The sequence below is a fragment of the Phocoena sinus genome, chromosome 2, assembly GCF_008692025.1.
Source record: "Phocoena sinus isolate mPhoSin1 chromosome 2, mPhoSin1.pri, whole genome shotgun sequence".
Taxonomy (NCBI): domain Eukaryota; kingdom Metazoa; phylum Chordata; class Mammalia; order Artiodactyla; family Phocoenidae; genus Phocoena; species Phocoena sinus.
In genome coordinates this window covers 77,524,526-77,545,563 of record NC_045764.1, presented here as the reverse complement: position 1 = coordinate 77,545,563, position 21,038 = coordinate 77,524,526, and the positions used below count along the sequence as shown (strand labels likewise).

Genomic DNA, 21,038 nt, shown 5'->3' with positions numbered 1-21,038 from the left:
TATTTATATTTAAAACATTGTTCTTTGTATTAAATTATGGTACAAAGGAAATTACAAACTAAAAGAACCAGGATAGTCCTTTCTGTCAGTCCCATACTTAAAAGTTGTCCTTTTGCATTCGACATTCTCACTATTTTCAGTAGTTGACATTTCTCTTGAGGAAAATTAAATCTTAAGGTCCTAATACTATCATTTTAATATGCATTGTACTCAGTTGTGCAAGGGCATGAAGAAATAAAAATTGAGTCAGGGAATCCAGAGTCCACTCCTTTGAGGAATCTTAATTCTTTCATAGTTTCATTATTCAAATAGAACTTTAAGGGAAATAATTTGCATCTGTCCTCATCATTCATCCTTTCATTATATAGGTCAGCAAACTTCGTGTGTAAAGGGCCAGATAGTAAATATTTTAGTCTTTGTGGGTCATACAGTCTCTGTTGCAACTGTTGAACATTGCCACTGTATCATGAAAGCAGCCAAAGACAGTACATAAACAGGTGGGTGTGGCTCTTCCAATAAAATTTTATTTACAAAAACAGGTAGCTGGCTTATGGGCCAGTTTGCTGAGCACTGTTATAGGTCATCAGAGATTGAGAAGGCAGTATAATGGGTTAATAATAACAATACTTAGTAGTTAATAATAGTACATTTAAACACAGCCTTGGACAAAATAAGGCTAACCTTGGTTTGAATCATGGCTTCATCACATTTTGCCAAGTAACCTTGGCAAGTTATTAAGCTCTCTGAGGTTTGGTTCTATCTTAACAGGAGACTTTCTGTTTAGGATTCTTGTGGGAATAAACTGAAAATTATGCATATAAAGCCCTTTTCACACTGTCTCACATGCAGTAAACATCAGTAAAGGTACTGTGGTAACTTATGATGATAATAATTTTAGATATGTGCTCTTGATTTCTTCCATGAAGCACTAACCTGGATTCTTGTCACTACCCTGCTACTCATTAGCCTTGTAATCCTAGGGAGGTCACTGATCTTACAGTGGTTCTTAACCCTGCTGCACAGACTCCTGAAACATTTTAGAAATACAGGTGCCTGGCCCCTGAACCCGAGCTCACTGTATCAGCATCTCTGGCAGTGGGACCTTTGAAAGCTATATTTTATAAGTGCTCCTGAAGATTCTAGTGAGTGGCCACCTTTGGAAACCTTTGGGCTAGATGATCTGTAAAGGTTTCTTTGAAGTCAAAGAGCTAGTAGTGATTCTCTATTATCAAAAGAATACTTTTATGAAATTCTTGACAATTGGCTAGTAAAAATCTGTTGTCCACTTGTGTTTTTTTTAAGATTTATTATTTATTTTATTTATTTTTGGGTGCATCCTGTCTTAGTTGCGGCATGCGGGATCTTTTGTTGCAGCACACAGGCATCTCTCTACTCGTGGTGTGCGGGTTTTCTCTCTCTAGTTGTGGTCAGAGCAGGCTTCAGAGCGTGTGGGCTCTGTAGTTGTGGCGTGTGGGCTTAGTTGCCCTGTGGCATGTGGGAATCTTAGTTCCCTGACCAGGGATCGAACCCACATCCCTTGCATTGTAAGGCGGATTCTTTACCACTGGACAGGGAAGTCCCTCTACTTGTTTTTTTTTTTTTTCTTTGTTTGTTTGTTTTGCGGTACGCGGGCCTCTCACTGTTGTGGGCTCTCCCGGTGCGGAGCACAGCCTCCGGAAGCGCAGGCTCAGTGGCCATGGCTCACAGGCCTAGCCACTCCACAACATGGGGGATCTTCCCGGACCGGGGCACGAACCCGTGTCCCCTGCATCGGCAGGCGGACTCTCAACCACTGCGCCACCAGGGAAGCCCCCTCTACTTGTTCTTTATTAGAGTACTCAAGGTATTAGAGGTGAAGCACCAATTCTTTGTGCACATTTTTTTCCAGGTTTCTAAGAGGCCCTGCTCAGTAATTTATTTCTGAAATACACGTAGAATTTTCTAGAAGTTATTCCAAAGCATTTTTCTCAAATATTCTTTTCTGATTAATTAGTCTGTTTTCATTACAGAAATTTGAAAATTACAGAAAAGCACACACAAAAATCACAAGAAACTCCACTACCCAGAATTAACTACAGTTTTACTTTTCAAGGAATATCTTTTTCCATAAATACAGTTTAAATTGGAGATAAACTGGATAAAAGTTTATAATTTCAACTTTTTTAATTTAACAGTGTATTTTTAACCTTTTCATCTATTTGTGTTTTTTTCTTGTTTCTGTTTTTAGGCAGCTTTATTGAGGTTTAATTCAAATATAATAAAATACGCCAATTTTAAGCGTACAGTTTTGGTCCTTTGACGTGTGTATACAGTTATATACATTAATAATGTAGAATATTTCTGCCACCCTAAAAAGTTTCCTCATGCCAATTTATAACCAGTCCTTTTCTCCCATCTTCTGGCAAATGTTGATCTGCTTTCTGTTACCATACTTTTGTCTTTTCTAGAAGTTCCTGTAAATGGAATCATACAATATGTAGACTTTTGTGTTTGGCATCTTTTACCTAGCATAATCTACAGCTTGATTTTTAGAGGGTACATAGTAGACCATTATCTGGATTGTACTGTGATTTATTTAACCCATCTCCTAATATTGGACTCCCATTTGTTCTGAAGTAAATAATTCTGTGATCAACTTCTTTACCTAAATTTCTATGAACATCTCTAATTATATCCTTTGGATGAATTTCTAAAGTTGGAATTGCTGATCAAGAGATAATGAACATTTAAGGCTTGGATTCATTTTGCCAATTTGTCCTTCAAAAAGTTGTTCACCCATGTTTTAAAATCATCACCACTGATGATGATATTTCTTCCAGAACAAAAAGTATAGTCATTTTCTGAGATACTTCTCTCATTCCACATCTTAAGCTTTTCTTCCTCCTCCTCACCAGGGGACTGCCAGAATACATTTAAGGACATTAGCAAACTGTAATACATTACTATAATAGTACAGTGTTTCTCAAACCTTAATGTACATATGAATCTTGTTAAAATGCAGCTTCTGATTCAGTAGGTTTGTAGCGGAACCTGAGATTCTGTTTCTAACGGTAATGTAACACTGTTTTTACAGTAATGTAAAAAGTAAAGTTTTTAAGCAGTAATGCTGATGCTGCTGATCACATCTAGAAGAGCAGGGTGCTATAATATGTGGTCATTCAAATTATGTTTATGAAGAGTTTCACTAGTAGTGTGGAGAAGTCTTTATGCTGTAATGTGCAATGAAAATGCATTTAGAAATGTACGTGGGGGACTTCCCTTGGTGGCGCAGTGGTTAAGAATCTGCCTGCCAATGCAGAGGACATGTGTTCAAGCCCTGGTCTGGGAAGATCCCACATGCAGCAGAGCAGCTAAGCCTGTGTGCTACAACTACTGAGCCTGCACTCTAGAGCCTATGAGCCACAACTGCTGAGCCCGTGTGCCACAACTACTGAAGCCCCCACACCTAGAGCCCATGCTCCACAACAAGAGAAGCCTGCACACCGCAACGAAGAGTAGCCCCCACTTGCCGCAACTAGAGAAAGCCCGCGCACAGCAGTGAAGACCCAACACAGCCAAAAATAAATAAATAATTTTTTTTTATTAAGTGTATGTGGTATAATTTCAAACTATATAACTATATATTTGCATTGAGGAAGGACTGGAAAGAAATATACAGTAATGTTAAGTGTAGCTATTACTACCATTTGGTAAAATTTATAGGTCATTTTTATTTTATTAATTTTAATTTTGTACAATAAGCATATCTTACTTTACAGCGAACCTAACAGACATTGTTGTTACTTTGCCTTCCAGCAGTACTAATGAAGATGAGGATTTGAACCCAGAACAGAAGATAGAAAGGGAGAAGGAAAGGCGGATGGCCAACAATGCCAGAGAACGCTTGCGTGTGCGCGATATTAATGAGGCATTCAAAGAGCTTGGTCGAATGTGTCAGCTTCATTTAAAGAGTGAAAACCCCAGACAAAACTCCTTATTCTTCATCAGGCCGTGGCAGTCATCCTTAGTCTAGAACAGCAAGTCAGAGGTAAGTAGGTTCAGCAGAGATATGTAAACCGTTCTGCTTCCAGTGAGTAGACATTTTCTGTGTCCATTTTGCTTTTCTGCTTGGTCAGGTTGTTTGTAGGTGCTCCTAGTACTTCTGCCACCACATCATCCGTATCAGGTTTTTCTCTATAATTCTCTCACCTCTGTCTCATTATATAGGTCAATATCTGTAGGCTCAGTGCTTCCCAGAAACCAGTAGAGAGTAACCCTATGAAACAATGCAGTGAACAGCCAGCCTCCTACTCAGCATTAGTGCTTTGTGCCTCTCGTTGACTCTGGTTTCCCACGCTCTTGTATTTACCTGCCTACGCCTGTCCTCCAACCTGCTCCTTCCTGTCTCCCTTACTTCTCCGTAGTCAGTTTCTTGCCTGCTTTACCCGGGGCATCTGTGAGGCCCTGATGGTTAATAGAATGCCTGGTCATGGCCCCTCCTGGCTTTGCCCCCTATGGATGTTGTTTATACCCATGTCAATAAGGTGTCAGAGTTTCTTCGTTGATTCCTCATAAGGAATGCCATGAGGTTCTTGGGTGAATATGCACTGGCATGCCTGTGTGTCCCTAAGGACAAAAGTGTGGTTCATACAGACTTATCCACTGCTGACTGAGACAGCTCTCCCAACTGTTTTATTTTGATGGAATCTTTTTTTTTGGCCACACAGTGCAGGTTGTGAGATCTCAGTTCCCCAGCCAGCGATTGAACCTGGGCCATGGCAGTGAAAGCCCGGAACCCTAACCCAGGGAACCCCCTTGATGGAACCTTGAAGAAGCTTTGAAACTTCATTTTTTGAACGAAGTGTTTATTGTATACCTCCTCTGTCCCAGTCAGCTATGTTCTAGACCCTGGGTTATCAATTAATACAGGCTTCTAGCCCTTGAGAGGTTCTATCATCAAGCTTGCTTTTTTGAATATACTTATATATCTTCTTATTCAAAGTTACGAATGCCTCATCGTAAGCCTTTTTGCAAAGAATTTATAGATGTGGCCTTTGATTCCAGACCCCATCTCTAACCTCCCTTCATTGAGAGCAACTTTGTCTTCCTTATTTATTGGGTATTTATATAATATTTTATTTAAAGAAAGTTGGAAAAGAAAAAAAGAGTGTGAGTGGACAGATGCTTGACAACTGTGACAAGGACCCTTAGCACTAATCATAGAAAGAATAGTCTTTCTAAGGAAACCAGAGTTAGAGAACTTGAACACATTTTCAGAAAAACATAACACTAGTAATTAATTCATCTATTCATTTCCCTCCAGTGTTTTTAATGAATAAAAATGATGAATAGATAAAACACTTACCGCTAAAACCAGATACTGCTCCTCCTGTCTTAAAGCCCTTGAAGTACCTGTAAAGCGTAAATGTTAATGAAACCTGATCAAGAAGTTACAGACTTGGGACTTCCCTGGCAGTCTAGTGGTTAAGACTCGGCACTTCCACTGCAGATGGCACAGGTTCGATCCCTGATCAGGGAACTAAGATCCTGCATGCCATGTGCGTGGCCAAAAAAAATTTTTAATAATAATAAAATATATTTTTTAAAAAAGCTATAGACTCCCTTGTGATATTCATAAAGACAGTCTGATAGTTGCCACTCATCTGTGGCAGGAGCATTTGTCCCTTGAGCTTTCACTATCTCCTGTCACTTTACCAAATGTTTTGTTCAGTTATGTCTGACATTCAGTGGCCAAGTATATTCATCCTGCTCCTCAGCAGCCCACTATATTTTCTACCCTGACGCTACCCAGCCTTTTGTTGTCAAGACTGTTGCCTCCATCAGCACTGTGAAAGTTTTACTGTTGGGACAACAGTGGTGCCAGAACTTATTCTTGTACAGCACCTTTCTTCCCACAGTTCATTAGAGCTAGAATAAAGTCATTTGTGTTCTTAAAAATCTTTTTTTTAAGATCAGAGGTACCTACTCTCAGATCCAAGCCATCAAAAATGAGAAATACCTCTGTTTGAAAAAAAAGTTATAAACTCCATCATGCCTGGGTGGATCTTATTCATTCATTTGTAAGATTTCACCTTGTCATGATTCCATGCAAGCACCTAGAATAGAAAAGCTGAGTCTGAAAGAGGATCTAACATCTAGGCTTATCCAGCTGCCTACTAACTTTCTGGTCATTGTTATGGGTACTGACTTTTTCACACTATTCTGGAAAGCTCTATATAAGGAGCCATTGACTGATTAGAATGAACAAAACTTAAATACACTGAACTGTAACTTCATTAGGGACTGCTTTAATATTCATAAAAGCCTGCCTTCTTCGCACCCTCAAACTCTGGGCTTCAAAGCCCAGAGCCTTTATTTTACAGCTTAATATAAAAGCCGTGGGATCCATGTAAGACTCCTTGAAAGGCTGGCTATCCAACAGAGTTTCGAACCCTTCGTGTAGCCCATAATACCTGTGCCTTGTCTATAGCAGCACCTTCAGAGTTTGGTATAACCACTCTCCTTCCCTGCACTTGATCTCCAGTAGTTTTGAGTTATTTTGGTAACCTGTCTACCTTTGAAAGCCTCTTCATCCCTGCAGGGGCCCTACGCAGCAGCCCCTAGGCCCAACAATTTCTATAAAGACATACATTTTGTTTACATGACCTACTTTGGACATCCTCTGGGCTCTCTGGCCACCCACTTTGGTTTGGGGTAGTGTTCCAAGACCATGTCTAGCTGTCCACAACCTGTCATCCCTAGACAAGTGGATATACCAGGAGGGCAACCAGACCTGGGTCTGGCAGTGAGTCCTTGAGAAAAGCAAGAAGTGGCTTCCCTTCCAAGCCTCAGATTTTGCCAGAGCATTTTTGTGCCTTGGTGCTCCACATATCAAATCCCATATGGCCTCTGTCATTGCCAATTTAAGCCTTTCTATTATCGTAACTATAATTTTACCATTACAGTTTTACTAATCCTCAGCAGATTTCACATATTATCTTCAAGTTTGTCCTCTCAGCTTTACTAAAGATTAAGTTAGTGATCAAACACTTCCTCCTCAAACTCTTTTCACAGGTCAATTCGATAAACTTATTTGTCTTCTGGTGATAATTTAGGGACAATAGAACTATTAGGATTTTAGTTTACTGGTCTCTTAGTTCAAAGATAAATAAGCTAGGACAGCGGTTCTCAAATCTGGCTGGTCTCAGAATCACCTGAGGCTTTTCCTTTTCCCAAACAAATTTCCAGACCCTACCCTCAGTACATTTAATTCAGTTGCAGTGAGATGGTCAAACATAGTAGTCTTAGCATATTCATTGATAATACACCACTCCTTCCTAAATCTCCACTGAAATGAATAAAAATGGCATTAACCCACAAGGATAGAGGGGAGAGAAGATAATAACAAACAAGAGAGCAAAAGTAGATAGAGAAGTGGTAACTGACTTACTTAGACAGAAGAAATTAAATGGAACAGAGAGGAATACCAGCAAGAAGCAGAACATTTTGCCTTACAGGACTTTGGAGGTACTAACTATTGGAAAAAGCAGAAGTCAGGCATCAGACCTGAAAACAGAAAGATTCATTGGAGGTTTGCTATGGAAAGTTGGATCCCTAAGTCTCCTCTGTACTTCATATTGCTTCTGCCCTCTTTTCCCTTCGACCATAGAAGCCAGGAGGATTATTTTTAGCAAAAAGTGAAATCTGAAAGGCTGAAAATCTGAAACACCAAGAGGAGCAGAGAATGAGTGAAGTATGAAGCTGAACAGTGAGACCTGCAGCTCTGTGTCCTGCTTTGCTTTCCTAATGCTGGCAACAAAGTATATTCATTCTATCCTCAAGAAAATGGGATAATTCTTTTCTAAAGAAATTAAAATACTCTAGAGAAAAGACCTCCAGATTTAGGAATTCCTGAGTAATAATTTCTCACTTTTGGATTACCATAGAGTAATAAAGCCCACCAGTTGATGTCTTACTTCTAATATTAAAGGACAGCCAAAGATTTAAGGAAAACCACCATGAAAAAGAGAAATTGAGATCAAACCAAACAAAAAAGAAAGAAGAAAACAGAGACATGCAAAAAGCATTGGGAAACTTTTTTTTTTTAATAAAACCAATGTCTTCTAATAAGAGAAAATATGTGCATAAAAGAGAAAGAAGCCATGAAAAAGAAATTCAGATGATATGATAGCAGAAAAAATATAGTAGAGGTTAGCTGATAAAGCTGAGAAAAGTCTCCTAGAAAGAGATGAAAAATAGGATAGAAGAGCTAAAATTAGGGGGGATCAATCTAGAAGTCCAACATCTGACCAATAGGATTAGTAGAGTAAGAGCAGAAGAGAGCAAAGGGGATTATCATGGTAATAATACAGGAAATTTACCATTACTAAAGAGTACATGTCTCGAGATTGGTAAACTCTAATCTTGTGTTAAGAATAATGATTTTAGGACTTCCCTGGTGGTGCAGTGGTTAAGAATCCGCCTGCCAATGCAGGGGACACGGGTTCGAGCCCTGGTCCGGGAAGATCCCACATGCCACGGAGCAACTAAGCCTGTGTGCCACAACTACTGAGCCTACACTCTAGAGCCCGCAAGCCACAACTACTGAGCCCACGTGCCACAACTACTGAAGCCCGCACACCTAGAGCCTTGTGCTCCACAAGAGAAGCCACTGCAATGAGAAGCCAGCACACCGCAACAAAGAGTAGCCCCCGCTCAACGCAAGTAGAGAAAGCCCGCGCACAGCAATGAAGACCCAATGCAGCCAAAAAATAAATTAATTAATTTTTTTTAAAAAAAATAATGATTTTAATAATTACTTCAAGTTGAAGTGTATCATCATGAAATTTCAGAGCATCCAAGTTAAAAGGAATATCCTAAAGCTTTTAGAGACAAAATTTAAATAGCTCAGAGACAAAGGAACAACATTCAAAATGTCATCAGAGTTCTGAAGAAGTAGTGCTGGATTCCAGGAGACAGTGGAACAATACCTTCAAAATTCTGGGGAAAAATCACTTTCAACCTAGTATTCTATATCTAGCCAGACTATTAATTAAAATGTAAAGATAGGATAAAGATAGTTCAGATATGCAAAGACTTTAAAATTCTACCTCCCATGTACACTTTCTGAGGAAGCATCTGGAACATATGCTTAGGCCAAATGAGGACATAATCAACAAAGACAAAGGCATAGGATTTGGGAAAGAAAGGATCTAACGCATGGGAGCAGCAAAAGAAAATCCCATAACAAGAACTACTAGGCCTAGAAAAGAACCAGTTTACATTGAAAATAGAAGACTATTAGCTGTGGAAGAAAGGTTTACAGGGAAGGAAGATGGAATTAATAGATAATATGATGATGTGTTTGAGATTTTAGGAAGAAATATTGAGAGGCATTTGTTAGATCTATTAGAGCATTTCGGGGGGCGGGGGAATTGTCATTACTAACAAATGAAAAGCAAAGCAACTATTAACTACAGGAAAAACAGTCCTATGAACAAGGAAACAATCAATACAAAATTCTTGACTTGCAAGTATGTCCACATAGATATAATAACAAATATTTACCTAATCATAATATTGAAGAAGTGACTGTTGCATTAGCCAAATATTGTGCTATAAACATGTTAAGAAGATGATACTATAGAGAGGCAAGTCCTCAGCCACATACCAGAGGGTAATAGACCCTTAATAGAAATGTAAGAAAGACAGTTGCTTCTTATGCTCCGCACATAATGTCTGACTTCTTCTTACCTCTGTATCAGGCCTTCCTGGCTACTTAATGTTTGCCATGGCCTGCTCACACAGACCAGAAAGTATGAAGCAACAGCACTAGCTTTTGCTTTTTTGGATCAAAGCTCACTTACTTCACATTTCGTAGAGCTTACTGTAGTATTCTCTTGGTTCTTCCAGCCCTGAGTGTTGTCTGACTCATTGCGGGAGTCTACAAAATCTTGCCTAACTTCAGTTTTCGGTTCTGGTCCTTTCCAGCTATTCTGATCATGCCTCCTAGAGCCTTAGTAAGATAAGAGCAATGTTCCATTATAAGAGAAATGTGAGAATGTTCCAATTAGAAAACGTTGAAATCTTTCTCCTCTTTGGGTTTCACATGTTAATTTGTGCCCTCTTTTCAGTCTCTCTGGTCACTGTTTGAGACTATTGCCTACACAGTAAAGGAGATATGACACCTAATGAAAGACAGACTTCTCTTATTTGTCAGAGGTACACAATTCCTTGTTAAGAAAGCAGCTCCTGGGACTTCCCTGGTGGTCCAGTGGTTAAGACTCCGCACTTCCAGTGCAGGGGGCGCATGTTTGATCCCTGGTTGGAGAACTAAGATCCCACATGCCATACGTGGTGTAGCCAAAAAAATAAAATAAAATAAAAGCAGCTCCTAATATTTTTACATAATGATGGACATGCCGATTTCTACTACTAGTTATCCTGATAAGTTAAGTAAGAGTGTACCTTCCTTTCTTCATTGCCTCCTCAGAGTTGTATAGGCTTCATGTCTTTTCCTAAATGCAGGGACTTTGATGACGAATGTTGTCATCATCTATGAGTAAAAATAGAGTCAGTAAATTTACCATAATAAAGTCTTGTGTCTACTTTTTTTAAACTCAGAAGTGAACTATAAATGTGTTTTGAAATATGCACATTCAAATATGTTTTTACTTTCCCTGAAAAAGGAAATACATTAAAAAAAAAAAGCTCTGCTATGTTGCATTCAGCTTGGGCCATCATTTCAAGAAAATGTAAAAAAAATTACAACTTATACAAAATATGTTTTCATTACAGGTTAAGTTTAAGTGGTCTTTTTATATTATATTCATTAACACATTTTTAATCAGTTTATAAAAATAAGTGTAACAACTTTTAACTGATACTGTATGTTATAAACTGAAACAAAAAACTATACCAGAAGCTGTCATGGGTTAGATATCTTGTACTTAAAACTCATTTAAAGAAGTTATAACAGGAACTGTAGTTCCTAAGTAGATTTTCATTCAGTGGGTTTTAAGTTCAGTGGATTTTCTTTATCTTTATTTCATATGGTAATATCCCACACTTTAAGCTCCTTTGAAAATGCCCACATCAGAAGTTCCATTCAGTCTTCTCTGCTGTCTCATATACAAAGCAGTAAAGGTTTTTATAACCCTCTCAATCACACCCCCAACTGTAGAAAGAACATCTCAATCATCTCGTTCTGCATGTAAATCAAAGGAGAAAAGCAGCATATACTCAGGCTACCTCTCTTCCTGGAGGGGTTGGCACATTTCCTATAGAGGAATGGCTGAGGGTGTCTCTTAGTTTATCATTTTCTGAACTGGTAGAATTCTAGATAAAGCACAGATTGTCCCTCTCCAGCACATAGAGAATGTCAGCATTCATAACAGTTCAATGTATCATATCTTCACAGGACACTGAGGAGATTCGGTAGACTAGTAACAGCATTTGCCACAGTGTTGGATGAAGCAGGAAAAGAAACTGCTTTAAGATATTGACGTAGATCAAGTTAAACCCTGGAAAACTAAATCATAAGAAGAAAACACAAAATGGTCAGAAAGAAGTATAAGTTTTAAGGCTCAGTTAATGCTGAGGTTTTATGTAAGCATATCAATTGTTGCCTCTGAGGTTATTCATTATGGGAATGGAATTACACAGAGATTGGTAATCCCACAGAAAGAAAAAATAACAGCCATTTGTTCAGTTTAAGACCCAGGAGTCCATGATTCATAACTTCTGTTCTCTAATGATGAAATTATTTTTTCCCTATTTCAGAGAGGAACCTTAAACCCAAAGCAGCCTGCCTTAAGAGAAGGGAAGAAGAAAAAGTTTCTGCCGTATCGGCAGAGCCACCAACCACACTGCCAGGAACCCATCCTGGGCTTAGTGAAACTACCAACCCTATGGGTCATATGTAAACATCAGCCAGGTAAGTATGGGTATGAATAGAAAGTACAGGGAAGTCCCCTGATTCATCTTAAACTGAGTTAGAACCTTTGAACAGAATTCTCTGGTAGCACTGGTCATGGTAAAGGTCACGTGTAATTTGGAATCCAACAGTTATCTTTCTGTTATATACGTTAGAGAGCCGTGTCATTTTATACCAAATTACTGTTCTCTTCAAAATGTGATACTGTCCTTGATTCATAAAGAACTTTAGGCTCTCATGTTCTGGATCATCATGTATACTCCCTCACATGAATATTATTCTGATCCAAGAAAAAAACAGTGCAATGACTCATCTATAAAACATACTTTTGCTACCACTCATGGTCCTCATTCCTCTACTCAGAAGTACTTGATGGCATCATCAACCAGTATTCTGTTAACCATCTACCTCTTCTCTATCATGAAATCTTCATGCACTAAACAGTTATTGCTTGCTTCCATTTGGATCATTAATGGAAGTCTGTAATACGCATGTTCCTTCCCCTGTAAGAATGTTAGTTACACCTTGTGGAATCTATTAAAGAATGTAGAGGTATTGTATATGATAGAATCAGAACATCCTTCTCTTGGGAATTTTACTTGTTGAAAGACTGTTCTTTTTATCTTCCTCTTCATGAACTAAACAGTTTGCTTCTTTGTGATTTTTTTTTTTAAAACAAAGTGACAACAGTAGTAGGAGGTTGTTGCCCAAGTAATTAGAAAATGTGAACCATCTTTTTCTTAACTGTATACTTTCATATTATCTATAAGTTGTAAAGTTAATATTTGGGTGACAGAAATTAATACAGACCATAATTAAATATTTGAGTCAGTAACAAAATATAGCTCGCAGCATGGATTAGGAGTAGAACTGGTAACTTCATTTTTATTATCTGCCTTCAGCAGTGTATAGTTCTTTTCCTAGTTTCATCAGCAGAGTAAAAGCAGTAGTAAAAGTAAATGGATGGGAGGTTTGGAGCAGGAAAAAAATACTGAGTGCAGTTTCATTTCGTCAGCTTTGTGGCTATCTCATTTTGAGCTGAAAGTTTGGAATTCGATAGAATATTTTGTAAACTACAAAGATTAGTCAATAACTCACCTTTTCCTGAAGAAATTGATTTCCTACCACCTCTTCATATATCCTTCTTAGGATCAAACTAGACCAAAACGGAAGATTTCATTTGGGGACAGAGGAGGAAGTATTGATGTAATTATTTAGATGTCAGTTATAATTCTAACATTAGCACACTGGAAAAAACCCTGTCATCTCTCCCACCAAAAACAAACAAACAAACAAACAAAAAAAAAAACAGCTATAACAGACTGTGCATGTCAAAGGGGCTTTAGGCAAGAGCTAGTTAAATTACAGATCCTCTAAAACCCATGCCATTGCTTCATGTTCTGTGGAAACTATAGAATATCATGAAAAAATATTTTTATTCAAAAATAAATTTTGAAGTCTTTAAAATAAATACAGGCAAGTGTTTCTTGGTGCAAACGTGACTTTCTAAGTTGGCAGATTATGTCGAGGTACCTTCCTGTGGTCGGGTATCAGGTAACCACCAGGCTGTGAGAAGAGCCCTTCACATGCAGCTGTCACATTTACCTCAGAGCCTGGGTCTTCTTTTCTTGTCTCTCTAGTTTGTTGTACCCATTTCCTATTATTCTCTTCCCAGTCTCTCTCTAGCTCTTTGTCCGTCGACTTTCTCTCCCTACCTCACATCTCTCCTCTCCCCTACCGTTTTCTTCCTGTTCTTTCATTGCTTCTGTATCTCCTACTCTTTCATAGCTCTATCCTTATCTCTATTATGAGGAAATTCCCCCACTTTAGGTTAAAATTAAACCTTCAGCATTCTCACCTATCAAAAAGAATTCTTTTTTAAAAGGAGTGGGGAGAGGTTTCAAGGTTATATAAGAAATGTAGTAAATGCACTTTGTTCCATAAGATTTCAAAGGCTAGTGTTTATTATATTAAAATAAGTCTTAAAGATTGCTAATTTCATAAAGGTGGTTATCTGGTTTCATCTGATCCCTTCAATTCTTTATAGAACTGGATAGCAGCAGATTAAAACCAGCAAGAGATTGGGCAGCAGGAAAACGACTGCTAGAATCAGAATAGCTGATAAATGACCACAGAATGACTGACTATAAAAGCACAATAATATAAGGCCACGAGGCTTTGAATGTCTCAGTTATCCATCCCTAAGAGCATCACTCTAATATAGAACCATACTGTGGCCCTTGTTTAATAAGGAGGTGAAAAGTATGATTCTTCTTAAAGCTATTTCCATCCAAAATGGCTGAAATGGGAAATTTCAGAGCTACTACTATGTATATTATATTAAGAATATAAACATAAAATTTATACTAATAGAGTAAATTTTCTTAGTAAATTCATTGAACAAACACTTACTGAGGACCTACCATGGACCAATAACTGAAACCAATGTGAAAATGAATTCAAAATGGTCCCTGCCCTCAGAAACTTTCAGTTTAGAGGAGATAGATGTAAACAGTTAACACAGTACAGTGGACTGGATGTAGCAATAAATATATGCTTTAACGTCTCTCCACTGAGAACTGGATGAGTAGAACCTCAGAGCTCAGGTATTGCCAACCTGAATGTTGCCAAAATTAAGGTTTGCATAATTACCACAGCTGTTATATAATCCTCTTATCTTGTGATTCTATAATTACATGATCTCCTGTAAAAATCTTACCACATACATCAAGTAAAACCATTTCAGTTACACCTTAAAAGAAGAAATTAATACAGACCATAGATTATAATAATAATAAAAAATATAATACAGACCAAGATTTAAAAATCTTACCACATACATCAAGCAAAACCATTTCAGTTACACCTTAAAAGAAGAAACCTCATTTATAAGCCATGTAGCCGACTGCTAATTTAGTGTAAACCTGGGTATAAATGAGGAATACCAACTTGTTTTGTTTTGTTTTGTTTCTGGGGAGGTGTTTATTTTTAACCGTGATGTCCTAATTGGTTCTATTCTCTCCCTTGGCTCTCCCTGCCACAGTTCCAGAGTTATCAGTAGGCTAGATAGAAGGTGACCTCTCCTCATAAGGACTTGGACAACTCAGATTATCTGAAGACACAAACCTAATAGGAGGGAGAAGAAAAAAACAAAACACTTGAAGCAAGAAATGCAAATGTAATCCTACGATCAAAGCAGCTGGTCAACACTTCCATCAGAAGTGAAGATAGGAAGCTCATCAGACAGAACATCAGCCCATGAGATGTTCGCAACATAGCAATTTGTTGCAAGCAGTGTGTCGCTTCTGCACAATCAGAGACTGTCTCGGTCTCTCCACTCACCGTGGAAGTTGCCTTGTGCCTAAACTGAATTGACAAATGCATTGTAACTACAAATTTTATTTATTGTTATGGAACTGTAAGGTCTACATATAAAGGGAAAAAGTTAATGTGGAAAGCTGATCTCCACTCAGCTGATGCCAGCATTAGTTAAAGCTGTTCGCGTGCAGAGAACAAAGCAGTGACAACCATTGGCCCTTAGCATTCCCGGCATACCTATTAGTGTCTTAAAAAGGAAGGGAAAAGTCTTTTGTTGCCCTCTCCTATCCTTTTGCCATATGAATAGTGTTTTCCAAGAAATAGGAAAATATTACTTGGTATAGCATTTCTCTCATGCTCATTTTTTCATTCATTTTTATTTTTTCTTTTTGGGTGTTGTATTTGGTCTCTGAATCTGAATAGTTTATGGTCACAGTCCAGAATCCTCCAGGTAGCCCTATGTGCTTTGCATATTTACTTTACAAAGATAAGCAGAGACCATCTGTGACCATAGCCTAGCTAAGATTTTTAAAAGGGGAAATTTTGTCCCCTATATTTTCCCCCAAATAAATATTGCTTTATTTCTAATAATAACAAGACTTTTCAAGCTTCTAGGTTTCATAGTAAAGCTTGTAATAGAAGTGTAAATTACAAGGGAAGAATTTACTTTTTAGAAATTGCTTTGTTTTCCAAGCAGTAAGTACTACATATAGTACTTATAAAGTGTTAGCTGTAAGTAAGCACAAAATGAATTTAAAATACAAAGAAGATTTTCAGGCTGTGATTATGTTGAATATAACAACCCAGTAGTCACCAAGGCAGGTAGTGTGATAAATGAACACACCACTCTGAGGCTAATTACCTAATGGAATACAAGAGCAATGGTCACCCATGTCCTTATTCTAGCCTTTATTTCTCTGTCATTTGGGTGGCTGGTTAGTGGGGAGGAATTCAGTGGGTGATGTAATCAACTGCAAACCATCTGCCCTGTCCCAAGAAGATGAGCCAGATTAGCATTTAACCAGTCCTTGTCAGTCCATCTTAATACTGTGCATTAAGGCACCCCTCTGTCTCTAATCCTTAAGAGTTTTTTTTAAAGACATAATAATCACTTTGAACTTCCATGAAACCTGTCTTCCACCACAACAACCCTGGGAGAGAAAAACATGCTAAACAAGGTTGTCTTGGCTTAATAATTCCTTATAGCCAATATCAACAAGGGCAATCAGCACACAGAAGAAAGGACCCAAATCACTATGTAACTTAAAGATTTCTGTTAATTTGAAAGAACAAAAACAATTAAGACAGAACTTCAGATTCTCCAATCAGGATGATACCTAACAAATCAGTCTTTCGTGAACGTAATGGACTTTCTGGTCACTTTAATTTGCCTATATTCTCCAATTACATCAGACTCTCTCTGTGGCCTTGTTCTTCATTTCAGTGTTAATCAGCTAAAACAGAAGTTGTTGCTTATGATGTGTGAGTGAACATATGCCACTGCCTGGCCTTTTTTCTTCAGAGCTTGTTGTCTTTTTCGCTATATTAGACTTTGCAGTATGCCCAGAAGCTTTCCTTCATAAAATAGAAAGAAAAAAACATTTGGCTTATTTTTCACTGTAGCTAGTCTTTTATACAATAATCTTGTAAGAAAATTTCTTGAATTCTAAATATTACTCTTTCTAGATTTTTGAAATCGAAAAGTTTTCAGTAAAAAGTTTCTTACTTTATTTTATTATATTAGGTAGTAAAAATGTAGGGTTATTTACCATAACCTGTTCATTAATATCAGAAATTTACAATAGCATTTTAAGACCATAGTAGAATTCTAGCATACCGTGTAGTACCTATGGAGTATTGTAAGAGCTAATTGTCCGAGATGAATTGCTTCTCATCTTGTTCGCCAGTTTCCATTGTTGGTTTATTGCAGATTTGTATCCTGTGTCAAATTCAAGGTATTATTGATAAACCTTTTGAACCAGCAGCAAGAAGTTCAAAATTTTTTCTGTCACTGTAACAGAAAACACAATATGTATATAACATTTATGTAGCAATAAATGTGCCATCTTTTTTTTTAACATAGTATACTAGTGAGTTTTTTACATTCCTCTCTCAAACAGTAATGCATTTTGGTTTTTTTTCCTCCATCTCATTGCTCCCAGGAATGTTCACACTGCTTTTCTTTCTTTTCTCCCAGCTTTCTTGAGATATAGTTGACATATAATATTGTGTATGTTTAAGATGTAGAACGTCATGATTTGATATATGTATATATTGCAAAATGATTACCACAGCAAGGTTAGTTAACACATCTATCACCTTACATAGTTCCTTTTTTGCGTGTGTGGCAAAAATGTTTAACGACCACGCTGCTTTTCTTATGTGCATTGCCTGTGACCTTATCTGGGAAACCCATCAGGACAGAATCAGACTTGTAGAACTAAGCTGCTAATCCAGTCTATAGCTTCTCTGGGTTATATGTTTCTCCTCTTGCCCTCTCTACTGATAGTGGCCTTTTTAGCCTTTTCCTGAAGGTTTACCAATGGTGATTAGTAGTTAAAAACTGCTTATTTGTAGATCTGGAGAAAAACGAAGATGGAAAAGGACTCAAATGAAGCTTTCAAATTAACATTATTTGAAGCACTTTCACATGTTTTATGTCCCTTTTCTCACAAAAAGCCTATCTCATAATTAGGAGATGGTATTATTTACTGTTCTCAGATTAAAAGTTCTGCTCTTATCCCAGTTTTCACATACAGCCCCACTCCACCCCCCTGCCAAAAATATGCATAGTGATTATCCACAAGGACTTCAGCCGAGCAAGAGCCTAAAACAAACAGTGGATGAACTTTTTTGGACAAACTTTCGTAGGGCCTATACGTGAGACACCCAAGATCATCGTCACACCCTCTTGGGATCCTGGCAAATTGCTTCTCTTGGTGAATTATGAAATCCACTGTTCACATTGGAGGCCCAACAGATCATTTTACTCGTAGGAGTTGATGAAAACAAACATTTTAGTTTGATTTTTCTTTATACAGATTGATGAATAAAATATAGATTATTATAGTTAAATGAAATCTAGAAACCATCTCATCAACCACCTCATTAATAGCTTTATAAAAACTGAGGCCCAGAGAGGTTGTATGTCTCCAAAAGCACATAACTAGTAACAGATTAAGATACTTAAAACTTGTCCTACAAAATCTTCTTGCCTTTACTTTTTGTCCTTTGTCTTTATAGATTTTTAGGCCAATTCTCTTTAGTGGCTTCACTTTCTTCTCTACTACATTTTTTTTCTTTCATTTTTCTCTCCTCTAGTTCATATATTTTTTCTTCCATGGAAACTCAGAATTTAAATGTACATCACGTCATGTGTGCATGCATGTGTGCATGCATGTGTGTGTGTATCAAAGGTTAAAGAGTATTAGCTTTGGCATCAAACAGTCCTCGATTCAGTCCAGGCTCAACATCTAGTTAGCTCCATTTCCCTATCTGAAAAATGGAGATACATATTAGAATTGTGTAAGTATTGAATGAAACAATGTATGGAAAGCTCTTACCTTGGTTCCTGTCACATAAGTACTCAATAAATGATAAATATTTTTTAAATAAATAGTAGCTTTCCTTTGAACCAGCTCCCAGGAAGATTCTTCTTCAGCCATCCTGTGAGAGAGGTAAATGGTGGTAAAAACAACCCCAAGAAGATGTCAACCCATCTTTGCAGGAGTCTACATTCTTTGGGGGCAAGCCAATGAAACATATTCAGTGCCCTCCAGTTGGGTACGTTTTATGAGGACTTTTTTTTTAAACCTTCACATTTCAAAAGAGTGAGCCAGTAGGCTTTGCCCAGTCACACTTTATGGGTTGGCAGCTAAGTCAGTTTGGGTCCTCAGGAAGCAGATACCAAGATAGAAGTGCAAGGGATTTATTGGAGGTAGTACCTGTGGGAAACAAAAGGGAAAGGAATCAGGAGTAATTAGGGATGGGCTTCAGACCATGGTGCAGGTCTGACATCTGTGAAAGAAGGGGAGAGGAAGGCGGATTAGGTAAGGAGAACCTCAGACTGCCTGTAGCTCTGGACAAAGTCCTGAGGTCCAAGAAGATTGCCCATTGAGGAGTCTTGTGTTGGACAGAAGTGGTAAGGTGCCAGTGTCCCTGTGGTGGGCAGTAACCTGGGAGTTACCTGAGAAGACAGGCCTCAGTGTGAATACTCCAAAGTTCTGCACTTGGAGGCTGAGAGCTAACTGCACTCCCCTGACTGGTTATCCCTTGAAGGGAGATCTCAGAGGTGCACCTCCATGGCTTTCACAGCACCTCATTGCTACTTCCTACAGAACTGGCAGAACAAAACCAAAGGGTCTTCTGCAGTCACTGGGACCACAGCTGACCTCAACAGGCTCATCAGAATTTCAAAAACTGCAATTCTTTCTCCCCTGGCATTGTGCTGTCAAGGAAACCTATATGTGTTATCAAGAAGGACAATTCCATTCCTCCTCCATTTTCATGGGCCATTATGTAGGCTGGTATAATCTGGGTCTGAGTCCCTAAAGTTGCTGTGTTATTCTGGTGTTCTTCACAGGACATTGTGATAGTCCCTGTCTTTTGGGTCAGTGGATGGTCCACAGGCTCTTTGTGGCAACCTGGCTTTGGAAGGCCACAATGTCCTCATTGTTTTGAGGTGTTTCCCTATGCTGCCCCCAGCCCCCGGAGCTCTTACCTCTGCCCTGTACTTGGGGCATGTTTGTGTAAGTAGAAATATCTTTCTTGTCTTCTTTTTCTTTCCCTCTTTAATCATTTATTCCAGAAGACATCTTTAAAGGGCTTTTCTGTTCCCTTTGGCCTAGACCGCTAGTCCCCCAGAACTGATGTGGGGCACTGCTGCATGTGGCCAGGTTCTCCTTTCTCACTCATGAGGGTGGGTGCCCCCCTAGACAGGGTGCCTGGCTGTGTGGTCTCTCAGGCTCTCCGGGCCATTTTATCCTTGGAAACTGCAAGCACAATGCCCAAAGCTTCCAAGCCTGTTAAAGCCTGTGAAAATGCAACCTGAAAAATATTGTGCCAAAAGATTAAAAAACTGCAAAAATGAAATTAATTTTAAAAACAATTACAAATACCATTTCAAAATTTTATAGCAAAATAAAATTACTATTTAATGTGGGATTTGAGCTCATTTCATATATTTTTATACATACATACATATATATATGTATATATATACACACACACACACACACACACACACATAGGATGGAAAGGCCTTAAATACCTTCCAAAGGTTTAACACCTTGGGTTCCTTCAATTCCAGTCTCTTTCATTTAATACATTTGTCTTTGGTTTCTTAATAACCTTGGGAAGACAACCGCGTCTTCCCCTCTGGAGGTGAGGACCATTGGTGTATCTCTGAAGATCTAACCTGCCTAGGCCGTGAGAACCCCCCGAGACAGCACGAGTTTTTTAGAAGCGCTAAACAGACCACTCTTCCCCTGCTTCCAGGGTGAGTTCTTCCGCAGTCCCTTGCAGCCCTATGAGATTTTTTGCTTTCTCCCATTTCTCTGGCCTTAAGCCCCTTCCTACAAGCCTGAGTTTTCTCCTGGAGAGCTGGTCCTTGTTGAACTGAGGTGGTAGCCCAGTGTTGGGAGCAGGCCCGCGGCAGGGCCTCTGGTCCGCAAGCTGGAGGGATCACCTTGTCCTGAAATACACCCAGCCATCAGCTGTGATAGATTTTCTCCATCCGAGTACTCCCAGTGGCCACCCTCGCAACTCAGAGAAACTGGATGATGTTCCAAAGCAGCACCGTGATGAA

At 38.6% G+C, this 21,038-nt stretch overlaps 1 protein-coding gene across 1 annotated transcript in view; it reads left to right on the top strand.

Moving 5' to 3' along the window:
• The window catches only part of TCF12 (transcription factor 12), a 393,445-nt gene extending 374,601 nt beyond the window's left edge, over positions 1-18,844 (top strand). Inside the window, 4 exon segments of the mRNA XM_032621190.1 lie at positions 3,796-3,950; positions 3,953-4,027; positions 11,761-11,914; positions 14,958-18,844. Of these exon segments, the coding sequence (XP_032477081.1) occupies positions 3,796-3,950; positions 3,953-4,027; positions 11,761-11,903 (373 nt within the window). The 3' untranslated portion in view covers positions 11,904-11,914; positions 14,958-18,844.
• Positions 18,845-21,038: the final 2,194 nt, after the last annotated feature.